Below are 14,684 nucleotides of genomic sequence, written 5' to 3' on the forward strand. Positions count from 1 at the left end.
ATCCCGCACCACCAGGCAGGCACGGCCAGGAGGGTCCAGGCCAGGTCCAGCTCACGCAGGCCTCCTCAGCCTTCTCATCCCTGACCCCAGAGCCCAGGTACTTCCTGCTCCAACCAGCTGGGCCTCTGGTCCAGGGTGGGGAGGGCTCGGGAAGGCCCCACAGAAGCTGACTCCAGCTGTGGGGGCCACACCCACCCTTGCCCCAGGTCCCAGCGAAGACACAGAAGGGAGAACACAGCACTTTACTGGAAGGCTGTGAAAGCCGGTGATGTGGGGAGTGCAGCCACGGATCACAGCAACATCACTCTGTGTCACACACACAGTCATGCCCACGCAGGCCCACACCCTTATCATCGGCAGGGCCAGGCGCGTGACGCTGCACGGGTGGTCACATGAATATGTCACACACACCTCACTCCACAGACATCCACCCTGTGACCGATGGGGCCGGGTCCTCACCGGGGCCACATCCCAGACCACGGGAGCAGGCAGGGCCGGCAGGCCGGAGCTGCGGTGAGGGCAGACCCGCACGGAGTGGCCGAGCTGGGGGCGCACACGGGTTCACACGTGGTCACCGGTGGGCTTCGCAGCCTGTCGCTCCCTCTGCCGCCCCTGGACCTCCCTGAGCTGGGGACAAGCTTGTGGCTCTGTCCTGGACACAGTCCCGGCCCGCGGCTCCGGCCACACGCGGGCGCGGCTAGGCCGGGGGTTCCCTGCGGCTCCTCAGACACCCGCGGCTCCGCAGGTTCGTGTCCTCGCCGTCCCAGGGCTGCGGGGTTCTGCGCGCGGAGCAGCGGCTCAGCCCCGCACCCCGCACGTCCCAGTCCCTCCCAGAGGACTCCGGACCGGCCCCGGCGCTCCACTCACACCGGGGATGCCCGGGGAGCCGGGGGCTGCAACCAGATGCGCGGGGGGCGGCGCCCACGTTTTGGTTCTCGCGCTCCTGAGGCGGCTCGCGCTGGGGGGAGGGGCCGCCGGTCACCATGGCGACGCCCGCACAGGCCACGCCCCGCAGGGCCACGCCCCCCACCTGCTCGCGCAGGCGCAGTTACTCGCCCCGGATGTGCCGCTGCAGCGCCAGGTACGTGAACTTGTACGGAGCCTCCGTCTGCACCATTCCCCAGCGCTGCCGCCAAACCAGCTGGATCGTCTTCGGGACGTCGATGTCGCAGTCCAGCCCTGCGGACAAGCGCGCTTGGGGAGGGGCTACGGATGGGGGGAAGGTGCCGGCAGGCAGGGGCGGGGCTACTGATGAGGGGCGGGGCTTGCCGGTAGCGGTGGGGTCGTCCTGAGGGGTGGGGTCGTCCGGAGGGGTGGGGCTATAGCAGGGCAGGGCGGGGGGACCCAGAGTGGAGCGGCTCGCCCTGCCTGCGGATGACGTCCACCAGGATGTCAATCACGATGATGGTGCCGGTGCATCCGATGCCCCCACTGAGGACAAACTAGGCGGCCTTTGACGAGAGTGGGGGGCGGGGGCGCCCCGCCCCCGCCCACCCGATGGCTCCGCCCGCGTCGTCCCGCGTGGCTCTGCCCCGCCGCACCTGCACCTTCACAGCCCGCGTGGCCCCGCCCCGCCGCACCTGCACCTGCGCAGCCCGCGTGGGCCCGCCCCGCCGCACCTGCATCTGCACAGCCCGCGTGGGCCCGCCCCGCCGCAGCTGAAGTGCACCACCATGGGCCCGGCCTGCGGCTTGCTGCTCTGGGCCCGGTTCACCTCGTCCCGGAAGCCGAGGACGCCGGCGGGATCGGCCCGGACGCCGTAGTCCGGCCAGCCGAAGTACTGGAAGTGCTGCACCGTACGCTGTGGCTCCTCCTGAGCGGGGCAGGCGGTGAGTGCGACCCCAGGGTGGGAGGAGGAGGCTGAGGCACAGCTGGGTTTCCGGGAGTGCCCAAGCGGAGGGGCTGCGGGGGCCAAGGCGAGCAGGAGGAGGAGGAAGGAAATGGGGAGGGGGCGCCGAGATGGCCCCAGGTGGCTCAGGTGCCTGGGGAAGGGAAGAGGGAGCTGGGGGCGGGAGAAGCAGGCTGTGAGGACAGTTATTTTATAAGGAAAAACCAAATGTGAGGGGTCCATGGGGGCCTGGAGGACCCCCCCACACACACTGGGCGGGGGCTGGAGGGAACACGAGGTAATCTGCCCGGAACAGAAATGGGCGTCTCTGGTATACAACGGAGACCAAAGCTGCAGTTGGAGAGGTGTGTGGGAGGAGCGGCCGCCAGCCCAGGGCTGAGAATGTGGCCACGTCAGTGACCCCTGTCCAGGCTTGGAATGCACCTCCTGGGTTGAGGGGTGTGGAAGCCCTCAAAGGCAGTGGGGTTGGATGCAGGCAGGTGTGGGGTCTCCCAGTGCAGGCGGACAGCAGGCACGCTCCACAGCCGCCAGGCTCACCTGGCCCGGCCGCCACACCTGCAGCTCCCGCACGCAGTAGCCCTGGGCCTGGCCCTTACCCAGGACGCGCATGTGCACACGGCTGAACTCTTGGCTGCCGGGTAGCTCTGGCCAGTCCCGGAAACACTTGTTCTGAGGGGAGCGCTTTGCATCAGCCTTGCTGGCAGCACCCCGGCACCCTGCCCCTGCGACCTGCAGAGACGCAGGTGTGTACGTGCAGCCACGGGGCTCTGTGGGAGCCTCCCCACTCCCACGGCGTCCCACAGCCTCCTTGGCCTGGTCGGGAAGGGCCTTGGGCAGCCGAAGATGCACGGGGTGGGATGGGCACTGGGAGCACTGGCACCGCACCCCTACCCGGCCCCGCTCCATCTCCCTGGTGGTCATGACGATGACACGCGTGTTCTCCTGGTGCACCGTGGCCCAGAAAGCAGCCACCGTGGCCTGCAGACAGCCCTGCAGGCGATGTACACCCTGCGCCCGCGAGGCCCTGCCCCGCGGGGAGGAGCCACAGCGTACGGTGCAGCACTTCCGGTACTTCGGCTGGCGGGACTACGGCGTCCGGACCGATCCCGCCGGCGTCCTCGGCTTCCGGGACGAGGTGAACCGGGCCCAGAGCCGCGAGCCGCGGGCCGGGCCCATGGTGGTGCACTTCAGCTGCGGCGGGGCGGGCCCACGCGGGCTGTGCAGGTGCAGGTGCGGCGGGGCAGGGCCACAAGGGATGTCCATCCTGCCCCTGCCATGGCCCGGCTCCTCCTCAGGGTCAGTCTGAAAGGGAATGAGGCCAACTGCTGCTGTTAACAGAGGACAAACAAGTCCATGCAAATGTTATGCAAATGATATGCAAATGACACACAAATATTATGCAAAGAGCCCTGGTGGCTTAAACACACTCCTCACTCCAGGCCAGCAAGGGGCTGAGGACCAATGCCCGTCCAGCCTCTCTGAGGACCCCTTGGAGACTGCCGCCCACCCCTCCCCTGGGGACCCTGGTTCTTCCTGAGCCCCCCAGGAGCAATGGGCCCAGGCCCCGCCTCCCGCACACACCCACCCTGATGTAGTCGGCTCCGGGCCCGCTGTCATCCTCGTTGAGCAGGATGACTCAAGGGTGGCATCAACTGGGAAGGGAGGTGATGCTCAGTTCTCCAGGGCACAGCTCGTGGGCCTCACCCTGCCTCTTTGCCCGCAGACCCTGTGGTGAGCAGAGATGGAGGGTCCAGGGTATGCAAGGGGGAGCCTCAGGTCAGCAGTGGCAGATGCTCGGCCTGCCCCCCACCTCCCCGAGGCCCGACGGGTGACGCCCTGGCCTCCGCCCTCACAGGGAAGGATGTTCTTGTAGTGATTCTTGGGCTTGTTCTCCACACTCTGCCCCTCCTTCCGAGGGTACAGGAACCGGCATTCCTGCTGCTGCAGCATCTGGAGGTGATGGAGCCTTCAGCTCACAGCCCCGGCCCCTTCCCAGAGCCCGAGATGGCCACCCCCACCCCGTCCCATGTGGGCGGAAGAGTACCTAGGTGCCGAGGCAAGAGACTGAAGGCACAAACTGTTTCAGTATAATAAAGAAAATAGAATAAGAATAGTCATAATACAAATTAGATACAGCGATGATCATGAACAATTATCCATCATTATAAACATTATTAATCATTAGCTTTTAATATTACTCTGTTGCATTAATAATATAACCTAGGAATAACCGGCGGGTGTAGGGTCAGGTGCTGAAGGGACATTGTGAGAAGTGAATAGAAGGCAAGAGGGGAACCTTCTGTCACACCCGCATAAGGGCCGCTTGAGGGCCCCTTGGTCAAGCGGTAATGCCAGTGTCTGGGAAGGCACCCGTTACTTAGCAGACCGCGAAAGGGAGTCTCCTTTCCTTGGAGGAGTCAGGGAACGCTCTGCTCCACCAGCTTGTGGGAGGCTGGATGTTATCCAGGCCTGCCCGCAGTCATCCGGAGGCCTGAACCCCTCCCTGTGCTGCTTCAATGCTCACACGCCTTGTCCACTTTCATGTTCCTCCCTTACTCCTGGTTCGTCTTTGAAGTTCGTAGTAGATAGCGGTAGAAGAAATAGTGAAAGTCTTAAAGTCTTTGATCTTATAAGTTCATAGAAGAAAACGCTGACGTATGCCGCCTTCTCTCTCTGCTTCAGCTACCTAAGAGGGAAGGGCCCGCTGTCCTGTGATCACGTGACTTGCTTCACCTTGTCAATCACTTAGAAGACTGACCCTCCTTATCCTGCCCCCTTGTCTTGTATGCAATAAATATCAGCGAGCCCAGCCGTTCAGGGCCACTACTGGTCTCCGTGTCTTTGTGGTAGTGGTCCCCGGGGCCCAGCTGTTTTCTCTTTATCTCTTTGTCTTGTGTCTTTATTTATTACAATCTCTCATCTCCGCACATGGGGAGAACACCTGCTAAGCTCCGTAGGGCTGGACCCTACAGTCCCAGACCCTGCGCTCCCATCGGGCACTTGCCCCAGCCCCAGGGGACAGAGTCTGAAGGTGGCAGCGGTCAGGATGCACCTTGAACTCCACCCAGAAGCCCTGCCTGGCCTTCCCGCTGGAATCAGTGGCCCTGCTACTCCTGCACACAGCCCTCCAGGCTCCGAGCACTGATCCTCGTGGCCTTGAGGGGCTGCCAGGGAGAGACCTACATCTAAGCTTAGGGGGGCCCAGGGCCCCGCAGACCCCACCACACCCCCCCCAGGGCCCCGCAGACCCCACCACACACCCCCAGGGCCCCGCAGACCACACCACACCCCCCCCAGGGCCCCGCAGACCACACCACACCCCCCCCAGGGCCCCGCAGACCCCACCACACACCCCCAGGGCCCCGCAGACCACACCACACCCCCCCCAGGGCCCCGCAGACCACACCACACCCCCCCCGGGCCCCGCAGACCACACCACACCCCCCAGGGCCCCGCAGACCCCACCACACCCCCCCCAAGGCCCCGCAGACCCCACCACACCCCCCCCAGGGCCCCGCAGACCACACCCCCCCAGGGCCCCGCAGACCACACCGCACCCCCCCAGGGCCCCGCAGACCCCACCGCACCGCCCCCCAGGGCCCCGCAGACCACACCGCACCCCCCCCAGGGCCCCGCAGACCACACCGCACCCCCCCCAGGGCCCCGCAGACCCCACCGCACCCCCCCCAGGGCCCCGCAGACCACACCGCACCCCCCCAGGGCCCCGCAGACCCCACCGCACCCCCCCCAGGGCCCCGCAGACCCCACCGCACCCCCCCCAGGGCCCCGCGGACCCCACCGCACCCCCCCCAGGGCCCCGCGGACCCCACCGCACCCCCCCCAGGGCCCCGCGGACCCCACCGCACCCCCCCCAGGGCCCCGCGGACCCCACCGCACCCCCCCCAGGGCCCCGCGGACCCCACCGCACCCCCCCCAGGGCCCCGCGGACCCCACCGCACCCCCCCCAGGGCCCCGCGGACCCCACCGCAGCCCCCCCAGGGCCCCGCGGACCACACCGCACCCCCCCCAGGGCCCCGCGGACCACACTGCACCCCTCCCACCGAGGGCAGCTGCCCCGGGCCCCGCACCCCCACACCTGGCCACCCTGCCCCGGGCCCCGCACCCCCGCACCTGGCCACCCTGCCCCGGGCCCCGCACCCCCGCACCTGGCCACCCTGCCCCGGGCCCCGCACCCCCGCACCTGGCCACCCTGCCCCGGGCCCCGCACCCTCGTCGGGTCATGGAGGTCGCCATGTGCCAGGAGGACACACGGAAGGGCTGGTAGGTTTTCCTTCCCGTGGCCATTCAGGCGCCTGGGGTCTCCCTGGCAGGGGGTCTTCCCTGAGTCCAGTGGACCCCCAGCTGCTTTCCTGGGTGAGGCTGTGCCCACGGCCCTGGTGCCTGTGGAGGGGCTTTTACCTGCTTGAGGTGCACAACCGCCCCCACCTTCCCCATCAACGGGCTCTTCCTGCTCCACCGGGTCTCCGACGGTGTCAAAACGCTCCCCGTCTCCCACTTCTCGTCCGGCCGTGGGGGTGGCGGTGAGGGGCCTGGCCAAGGCCGCCCGCCCTTCCCAGAGGCCGCCCCAGCTCGCCGCCCCCTCCCGCCTGGGAGTGAGTCATGATGTGCGTGACCTGTGGCTGGCGGCCTGCGCCCTGCGCCTTGTCCCACCCTTGCGTCAGCGCTGACAGCGGGAAGCCCCCAGGATCGCTCTGACTCACGTGCACCAGGAAGCTGCCCGGATGCCCCTTCTGCAGCAACAGCTTCTCAGCCTCCTTGCCAGACAGGCGCCCGTGGTACCACCTGGGCCAGGCACAGACGAGCACAGGTGAGGCTGGAGGCCACGGCCTGGCCAGGTGAGGGGGAGAGACCCACACGGATAGGGCAAAAGGCTTAGCGAGACATACGCAGACCTTGGGGGTCCAGGCAGCACCACCACCCGGGCCCCAGAGCTGCTCTGCTCGCCTTTCTGGCCCTCGCCCCACCCAGGAGCTGGCAGGAGGCAGGCGGGCGCTGCAGGGGCGGGCGGCCACCAGGTGGCGGCCTGGTCCTCAGCAAGGAGGGGCCAGGGGCCTCCCCAGACCAGGTCTCCTTCTCTGCAGATGCAGCCCCCTGCAGTGGGGAAACTGAGGCTGGAGGAACCAGCTCAGCCCAGGGCACCAGCCAGGAGGGCAGGGATGGGGCCAGGGGAGGCACCGGCTTCCCTGAGTCACCCTGGACTCCAGTGCCTGAGACCTGAAGGAAGGAGGCCTGAGGGAGGCAGGTGCAGGACCCTGTGCCCTGAACCAGTGCTTAGCAGATGCCGTCCCTCAGGATGCAGGCACACGCACACACACACGCACACGCACACACATGAACACACATGGACACGCGAACACACACATGCACACGTACACACGTGTGCTGACACGCGGATGCTGGGCCAGGGCTCACCACTCCAACGCGGGGTCCTGGCAGCCCAGCGGGTACCAGAGCTCAATGGGAACCCCGCTGCACTCCCCAGCAGCACCCCCAGGCTCTGGCAACACGGTCACAGCCACGGAGGCCCTGCCTGTCCCCAGGGCCCTCACAGGGGAGGAAAGGGTCCTGCTGAGCCCCTAACTCAATGAGCCCTCCCCAAGGGCCTCTCTAAATAGTTCCTTCCTGCCCAGAGACTGCCCAGCACCACGTCCAACTCTCACCACCTTCCCAGGGCATCGGCCCCCCGCACCAAGTCCTCGTGTCCAGGAAGCTGCCCACCGGTCCTCCAGGAGGCCTTCAACCAGACCCTGTCCATGCCCAGCCAGGGCCCACCCACCTGACGGACAGCGTGAAGCCCCCCGGGCTGCTCTCGCTGGGCCTGGCAAGGAAGTCCCCACGCTGACCTCTGGATAGGAACAGCTTCTCCGCCTCCACCCTGCTGACGTTGGGGTGAAGCCACCTGGAGTGGGGAGAGCAGGTCAGTGCCCAGAGGAGGAATCTGGCCCCACACAAACCTCCCTCATTGTTTCCACGGTAACACCCACGACGGTGGCTTGAGGCCACTGTGCTCGAAGCCGGGAACGGCCACTGGCCAGGGGCTGTGGGGTCCCAGGGACACGGAGGGGCTGGAATTCTCCCCCAAGTGGCAGGGCCTGGGGCCACTGGGGCTCCCTCCTTCTCCACACGCCCCCGAGGCTGTCAGCAGCCCCGTCCACTCCACCCCTCCCAACCTCCACGGCCAGGATCTTGGACTTCCAGCCTCCAGAGCTGAGGGAAGGAGCGCCTGCCCGCCCAGCTTATGGTCACTGTTTCAGCAGCCCAGCTGCCTGACGACGGGTTCTTATCTCCCAGAGGGCAGAAGCTGTTCCCCGCACTGTGGCGTCCCAGGTCCGTAACACTGGAATTGAGACACTCAGTAGAGGGATGGGGGTCGGGGGGAGGAGGGGGTGGTGCACAGGGAGGGGGCCGAGAGGCCAGCGGATGCCTGTGCGGCCCCTGGGAGCCGTGCTCCGTGTCCGGGGCAGGTCAGGAAGCTCAGGGGATGTCACTGCAAACCTCGGGGCCCCATGCAGGCAGAGGCTGGTGCTGCCGGCATCTGGAGGGGAGGCTGAGGCTACAGCCCTGCCCCTTCCTGGTGAACAGCCACCCTGTCCCAGGACCTTCCTCGTCTGCAGCCCCCCATGAGGTCAGGGCTGCCCCGGAGCCCACGTCTGAGATCACAACTGCTCCTTACTTTTGTGGCACTGGACTCCGGAGCTCAGGACTACATTGTACTCAGGCGGCAGCCCCAGAGCCCAGAATGTCAGCAAAAAAGAGCCACACCTGTGAGTGACTGAGGGAGGGAGGGAGGGAGAGAAGGGGTGTGAGAGGGAGGGAAGGAAGAGGGGAGGGAGGGAAGGGGATGTGGGAGGGAGGGAATGGTGGTGAGGGAGGGAGGGAAGGAAGGGGGGGAGGGACGGAGGGAACGGGGACAAGGGAGGGAGGGAGGGAGGCGGCAGAGGAAGGAACTGGGGACGTGGGGCTCCCCCAGCCCTCTGTCTTCCCCAGCTGTGCTGTCCACACAGGGGCGGCTTCTGGACACCTGGCTCTTGGGCATCTCCTGGCTGCATAGATGATACCCAGGTGGGGCCTGCTGGCTCTAGGACCTCCGCCCCACGCTGGCCCGGCCTGGTTGTCAGTGGAGTCATAACCTGTGCACGAATGGGTGGGGGTTGCTGTGCCCTGGGCGGACCCTGCTCTGGCCCCCATGGCTGGTCCAGAGGAGGAGGAAGGTTGAGGGCGGTCCTGCCCCCTCTGCCCCACAAAGGGCAGCTGCAGGGCTCTTTCTAGAATGGAGGCCTCACCGCAGTCTCTGTTAAAGGCCTCCATGACCAGGCTCATGCCTATAATCCCAATTACTCAGGAGGCGGGTGGATTGCTTGAGCCCAGGAGTTCAAGACCAGCCTGGGCAACATAGCCAGACCTCATCTCACTTAAGAAGAAATAAAAAATAAAGGCCTCCACAGGCTTTCACCCCTGAGAATGGAGCCAAGATCTCCCCTCCTCTGCAGCACCCACAGGTCCTGGCTGGTCCCCCTGGGGACCCCATCCCCGGCTCCAGCCCACCCTGGCCAGGTCCCTCTCCCGGGGCCCCAGCTCCTCCTCCTCCTTTGGGCCCTGCCTCCACTCCTTGCAGCTCCTGCCCCTCTGCTCCCCTCTGAGCACAACTTCTGGAAGAAGTTTGTATGGCTGTGTGATTTGTAAATAGGAATGAATTAAAATTCATGGCCGGGTGCGATGGCTCATGCCTGAAATCCCAGCACTTTGGGAGGCCGAGGCAGGCGCATCACCTGAGGTCAGGAGTTTGAGACCAGCCTGACCAACATGGTGAAACCCCGTCTCTACTAAAAACACAAAATTATCCGGGTGTGGTCATGGGCACCTGTAATCCCAGCTACACGGGAGGCTGAGGCAGGAGAATCCCTTGAACCCGGGAGGCGGAGGTTGCGGTGAGCCGAGATCGCGCCACTGCACTCCAGCCTGGGCAACAAGAGAAAAACTCAGTATCAAAAAATAAAAAAAAATAAATTAATTAACAATAATAAAATTCAGCAACAGCCACGGTGCCACTGCTCAGGAACACCGCGGTGCCGGTCGGCACGGCCCGTCCTCTCCCTCGTCTCCAGAGCTGTGTCCCGCCCTCCAAGCCCACAGAGGACTTGGCTGTCAGGGTTGCCACGGACGTCGGGGCCCAGCCGGTCCTCAGCAGCCTCCGAGGCCGTCAGTGCCGCCTTCTTCCAGTGGCGCCTTCTCTGCGAGGCTCTGTGGAGGCTGCACTTCCCGGCTTCCCACCTTGCCCCGGCCAGGGCCCTTTGTCCTCCTCCTCGATGGGAGCCCCAGGCCCTGGCTCTTCTGTGTCTGCACAGAGTCTAGGCCAGTCCAGCGCCACCTCTTCTCTGCGCTCCAGACACCCGGTTTCAGCACCTCCGTTTGCAAAGTCAGCAGCACGTCTTTCTTAACATCTTCAAAACCCAAAGCTCCTGATCTTGCCCCCGCGGCCCACACCCTGTTCTTCATCTTCCCCACGCAGGCAAGGGTGGCGGCCCTGCCCCCGGCCCCCCTCGGCGCTCCCTGCCGGCTCCGATCCATCAGTTCCTCTCGTCCTATCTTCAAAAGGTGCCCAGAGGCCACACGCGGTGGCTCACACCTGTAATCCCAGCAGCGTGGATCACGAAGTCAGAAGTTGAAGACCAGCCTGGCCAACATGGTGAAACTCCGTCTCTACTAAAAATACAAAAATTAGCCAGGCATGGTGGCATACACCTGTAATCCCAGCTACTCCGGAGGCTGAGGCAGGAGAATTGCATAAACCCGGGAGGTGGAGGTTGCAGTGAGCCAAGACCGCGCCAGTGCACTCCAGCCTGGGTGACACAGTGAGACTCCATCTCAAAAAAAAAAAAAACAAACAAAAAAAACAACAAAGGTGTCCAGAGCCGACCACTTCTCCTCCAACCGCCTGGGCCTGCCAGGACTATTGGTTCCGTTCTGCCCGACTCTGACCCCACAGCCAAGCCTGAGTGAGGCCAGGCCTGGCGGGCCAGGGACCAAAGTGTCCTGGCAGGGCCTGCGGGTGGAGGAGTGCAGGCGTCCAGGACCCGGGGTCTGAGGGGTGACCCAGCTGGGAGCGCGAGGAGGGCCCGGGTGGCATTTCGCCACGCCCACCTGTCGGGGCCGTAGACGCTTCTCCTGGGGTCCAGGATTCTGGGCCGCCGTGCGCCGGGCTCACCTGCACGAGGGTCTCACCGCGCCGCTCGCCGGCGCTCGGGGTGCGCTCTGGGCGGCCGCACCCTCCGGCAACTCCGCGAAGGCGCTGCCTGGGCTCCGCCCCCGAAGCCTCGCCCCGAGGCCCCGCCCCGAGGCCACGCCCCGAGGCCACGCCCCCGGCTTTCTTAAAGGGTCCGCGCCCGCCAGTCTTGCCGGGCGCCTGGGAGTTTGGGCTGCAGGCAGAAGCTCCGGCCGTCCCCGCTTCAGAGCCGGGGGTCCCGCGGGCAGCCGGGTCGCGGGTCGCGGGCGTTGCAGGCGGCTCCGTCCCGCCCTCCATTCCAAGACCCTCTGGCTTTTCCGGGGCCGCCTCCACTGCGGACCGGGGCCGGAGGGGGGCGCTCCAGGCTGGGGGGCGGGGCGGGGCCCGCGGGACCGGCCTCCCGGCTGTGCCGCGTCCGCCTCCCTGCAGGTCCCCGCCCCAGGCCCGCCGGTTTCCGGAGTCGAGCTCCCACCGCGGTCTGTCCCGGACACGCGCGCCTCTCGCTCGCCTGCGCTCAGCTGCCATCCTTTTCAGCGGTGGCCCCGGGCTCCCCTGGGCTTCCGCCTCTCAGACCCACAGCCTCCAACCTGGGACCCACCAGCGCCTCTCCGCCCGCGCGGCTTCCCTCCTCCTCACCCCCGGCCACGGAAGGCCTCGTCACCCTCCAGGTCCCCTTTGAGTCCTCTGGGTCCTGCGCGCTCCGCAGCGGTTGCTCCCCAAACTCCCTCTCCTGGTTCTGCGCACCCTCCTCCTCTCCTCCGAGGTCCTCCTCCCTCCTCCATTTCTGGCGTCGGGGCTTTTTCTCCTCTCCTAGGCAACACCCAGCAGGAGCACCTGCCTCAGGCTTCAGCCCAGCCTCTCCCTGCCTGGCACCCCTCGGCCCCCTGGACCCCACTCAGGGAACCCCAGCTTCCCCAGCCCAGCCATCCCTCCAGACGCATCAGGGCGAATCCACCCAAAGCTCCGGTGCCTCCAGCTCCATCTCCACGTCCCTGAGCGCCTCTTCTCACCCCCCTCGACCCGCCCATTCTCCCCCAAATCCCTCCCTCTGCTCCCCCTGCAGCCGAGCACCCTGTCCTAGCCAGGGGCGTCTTCATGAAATCTGGTGGCCTCCTGCTTGGAGCCCTCCAGGAACCTCCCACAGCTCCTCAGGCAGCGCCCCCAGCTCTCTTCCCCAGGCCCACGCAGCCCCGCTGGACCTGCCCTGCCCATCTCTGTCCAGCCTCTGCTGCTCTGACCTGTGGCCTCTGTCCTGCACGCTGGCCTCTGGCCGCTCCTACGCCTCCGCTTCCTGCTGAAAGATCCCTTTGTCAAGCCACAGGGCCCTGCACACCGTCCAATGGACCCACACCACATGCCCCGCCTCTGGCCTCCTCACCTGCCCTCCCCCTGCTCATGCTTCGGGTCTGGGTTTGGGCGTGTTTTCTCTGGACCTTTCCTGAAAACCAAAGTTAGTCTGCCCCCACCCTGGCCCCCCACCGTCAGCGACCTGTGTGTGGCCACCGCTCCTGGACTCTCTCCTCCCCGACCCCCAGTGCCTGACACCTGCCAGGCACACAGGGTCGGTCAGCATATCCCCAGAGGACCAGGTGATGAAAAGCCCAGAAAGCAAACACTCAGACGCATAGGACCTCCTGGGTGTGGAGCTTGTGGGTATTACCTTTTCTTTTTCATTTTTTTTTGAAACGGAGTCGCGCTCTGTTGCCCACGCTGGAGTGCGGTGGTGCAATCGCGGCTCACTGCAACCTCCGCCTCCCGGGTTCAAGCGATTCTCGTGCCTCAGCCTCCCGAGTAATTGGGATTACAGATACCTGCCACCACGCCCAGATGTTTGTGTTTTTAGTAGATACAGGGTTTCACCATGTTGGCCAGTCTGGTGTTGAACTCCTGACCTCAGGTGATCCGCCTGCCTCAGCCTCCCAAAGTGCTGGGATTATAGGCATGAGCCAATGTGCCCAGCCATTGGTGTTATTTTATTTCGATGTTTTTGTGGTTTTCTTTTTTCTTTTTTTTTTTTGAGACGGAGTCTCGTTCAGCCACTGAGGCTGGAGTGCAATGGCGTGATCTCGGCTCACTGCAACCACCGTCTCCTGGGTTCAAGCAATTCTCCCGTCTCAGCCTCCGGAGTAGCTGGGACTACAGGCACCCACCATCATGCCCAGCCAGTTTTTGTATTTTAGGAGAGACAGGGTTTCACCATGTTGGCCAGGCTCGTCTTGAACTCCTGACCTCAGGTGATCCACCCGCCTCGGCCTCCCAAAGTGCTAAGATTACAGGTGTGAGCCAGCGCACCTGGCCTTTTTTTTTTTTTAATCATTAATACAAAATAGAAAACTACACTTAGTTATTTTTCATAAGAGACAGCAGTTTGCGAAGGGCCACCCAGCTGGCCACACACCCTACCCCTTCTTCCCCTGCTTCTCCCCAGGGCTCACATCTGCCGGTGCTGGGCGCCAGCTCTGTTTTTTAGACAGGTTCTTGCTCTGTCACCCAGGCTGGAGTGCAGTGGTGCAATCACAGCTTGCTGCTGCCTCAACCTCCTGGATTCAAGTGATCCTCCTGCCTCAGCCTCCCGAGCAGCTGGAGCTACAGGTGTGTACCACCACGCCTGGCTAATTAAAGAAATTTTTTTGCAGAGATGGGGTCTCACTATGTTGCCTAAGCTGATCTCCCACTCTTGGCCTCAAGCGATCCTCCAGCCTCAGCCTCCCAAAGTGCTGGGATGACAGGTGTGAGCCACCGCGCCCTTCCCTGAGGCTCAGCTTCTGCAGTGCTGTCACCCACACACTAATTTAGGAAGCAGGTTAGAGGGAGTCCAGGAGCCCAACTACCCCAGGGGTTTCTAGTTAGGGGCTTCCAGCAGTGCCAAGGGTTGGTTCTGCACACCTGGGCCAGTGAAAAGGCTGCCCAACAGCCCCACGCACCCTGGCTCCCCCCAGACCCTTCCAGTCCTGGGTGCAGCCTCCTCCCAACCCTGTGCTCTGACACAGATGTGGGCCAATTATGTGTGCAGGCACACACACACACACACACACGTGCACGCCAGAGAGCAGGCACACGCACCCACAGGCACCCACATGTACACGCCAGAGAGCAGGCACACGCACCCACACACACACGTACACGCACCCACACATGCACGCAGGAGAGCAGCCACACGCACCCACACCCACGCGTACCCACACGTGCACGCCAGAGAGCAGGCACACGCACCCACACACACACGTACACGCACCCACACAGGCACGCTGGAGAGCAGGCACACGCACCCACACGTACCCGCACCCACACGCACCCACATGTATACGCTGGAGAGCAGGCACACGCACCCACACCCACACGCACCCACACGTGCACGCCAGAGAGCAGCCACACGCACCCACACACACACGCACCCACACGTGCACGCCAGAGAGCAGGCACACGCACCCACACGCACACGCACCCACATGTATACGCTGGAGAGCAGGCACCCGCACCCACACGCACCCGCACCCACACACACCCACACGTACACGCACCCACACGTGCACGCCGGAGAGCAGGCACACACACCCACACGTACCCGCACCCACACACCCACACGTACCC

At 64.9% G+C, this 14,684-nt stretch overlaps 3 protein-coding genes and 1 long non-coding RNA gene across 19 annotated transcripts; 2 read left to right on the forward strand and 2 right to left on the reverse strand.

The window, feature by feature from the left end:
- Positions 1 to 227: 227 nt before the first annotated feature.
- LOC129398198 (uncharacterized) lies at positions 228 to 2,770 on the reverse strand. The gene is made up of 3 exons (XM_055114817.2): positions 2,356 to 2,770; positions 1,620 to 1,902; positions 228 to 1,179 (listed from the first exon to the last, which is right to left on the reverse strand). Exons 1-3 carry the CDS (start codon positions 2,768 to 2,770, stop codon positions 864 to 866), a joined length of 1,014 nt encoding a protein of 337 aa, XP_054970792.1. The 3' UTR covers positions 228 to 863.
- On the forward strand, positions 2,769 to 4,730 carry LOC106635094 (uncharacterized). Its single transcript, XM_063595358.1, has 3 exons — positions 2,769 to 3,145; positions 3,573 to 3,805; positions 4,532 to 4,730. The coding sequence occupies exons 1-2, from the start codon at positions 2,769 to 2,771 to the stop codon at positions 3,679 to 3,681; spliced, it is 486 nt and encodes a 161-aa protein (XP_063451428.1). The 3' UTR covers positions 3,682 to 3,805; positions 4,532 to 4,730.
- Positions 3,915 to 11,950, reverse strand: LOC100990303 (tyrosine-protein phosphatase non-receptor type 11-like). Of its 16 annotated transcripts, none has more exons than XR_010109433.1 (5): positions 11,012 to 11,199; positions 10,142 to 10,570; positions 7,647 to 7,769; positions 6,269 to 6,652; positions 3,915 to 4,535 (listed from the first exon to the last, which is right to left on the reverse strand). XR_010109433.1 is itself a non-coding variant. In XM_063595344.1 (4 exons), exons 1-4 carry the CDS (start codon positions 11,873 to 11,875, stop codon positions 4,485 to 4,487), a joined length of 489 nt encoding a protein of 162 aa, XP_063451414.1. In that variant the 5' UTR covers positions 11,876 to 11,950; the 3' UTR covers positions 3,915 to 4,484. The 16 variants fall into 16 exon arrangements, 2 of the variants coding, with proteins under 2 accessions (XP_063451414.1, XP_063451415.1); XR_010109434.1 differs by having other exon boundaries at positions 10,142 to 10,573; XR_010109439.1 differs by having other exon boundaries at positions 10,497 to 10,570; positions 11,012 to 11,197.
- On the forward strand, positions 7,776 to 9,725 carry LOC134728725 (uncharacterized). Its single transcript, XR_010109453.1, has 3 exons — positions 7,776 to 8,197; positions 8,453 to 8,634; positions 8,875 to 9,725. It is a non-coding gene; the product is annotated as an uncharacterized LOC134728725 (long non-coding RNA).
- Positions 11,951 to 14,684: the final 2,734 nt, after the last annotated feature.

This window comes from Pan paniscus, chromosome 1 (assembly GCF_029289425.2).
Source record: "Pan paniscus chromosome 1, NHGRI_mPanPan1-v2.0_pri, whole genome shotgun sequence".
NCBI classification, from domain to species: domain Eukaryota; kingdom Metazoa; phylum Chordata; class Mammalia; order Primates; family Hominidae; genus Pan; species Pan paniscus.

Coding starts and splice junctions, on each gene's coding strand:
- LOC106635094 (XM_063595358.1), top strand. CDS start 2,769: ATGACGATGACACGCGTGTTCTCCTGGTGCACCGTGGCCCAGAAAGCA. Junction 3,146..3,572: donor TGGCCCGGCTCCTCCTCAGG/GTCAGTCTGAAA, acceptor CTTTGCCCGCAG/ACCCTGTGGTGAGCAGAGAT.
- LOC129398198 (XM_055114817.2), bottom strand. CDS start 2,770: ATGACCACCAGGGAGATGGAGCGGGGCCGGGTAGGGGTGCGGTGCCAG. Junction 1,903..2,355: donor GGCTGTGGAGCGTGCCTGCT/GTCCGCCTGCAC, acceptor TGGCCCCCGCAG/CCCCTCCGCTTGGGCACTCC. Junction 1,180..1,619: donor CGCGGGCTGTGCAGATGCAG/GTGCGGCGGGGC, acceptor GCTTGTCCGCAG/GGCTGGACTGCGACATCGAC.
- LOC100990303 (XM_063595344.1), bottom strand. CDS start 11,875: ATGGAGGAGGGAGGAGGACCTCGGAGGAGAGGAGGAGGGTGCGCAGAA. Junction 7,770..11,729: donor GAGGCCTTCCGTGGCCGGGG/GTGAGGAGGAGG, acceptor TCCCCACTCCAG/GTGGCTTCACCCCAACGTCA. Junction 4,536..6,483: donor GCGCAGGCCGCCAGCCACAG/GTCACGCACATC, acceptor CTTCCCTCTTAG/GTAGCTGAAGCAGAGAGAGA.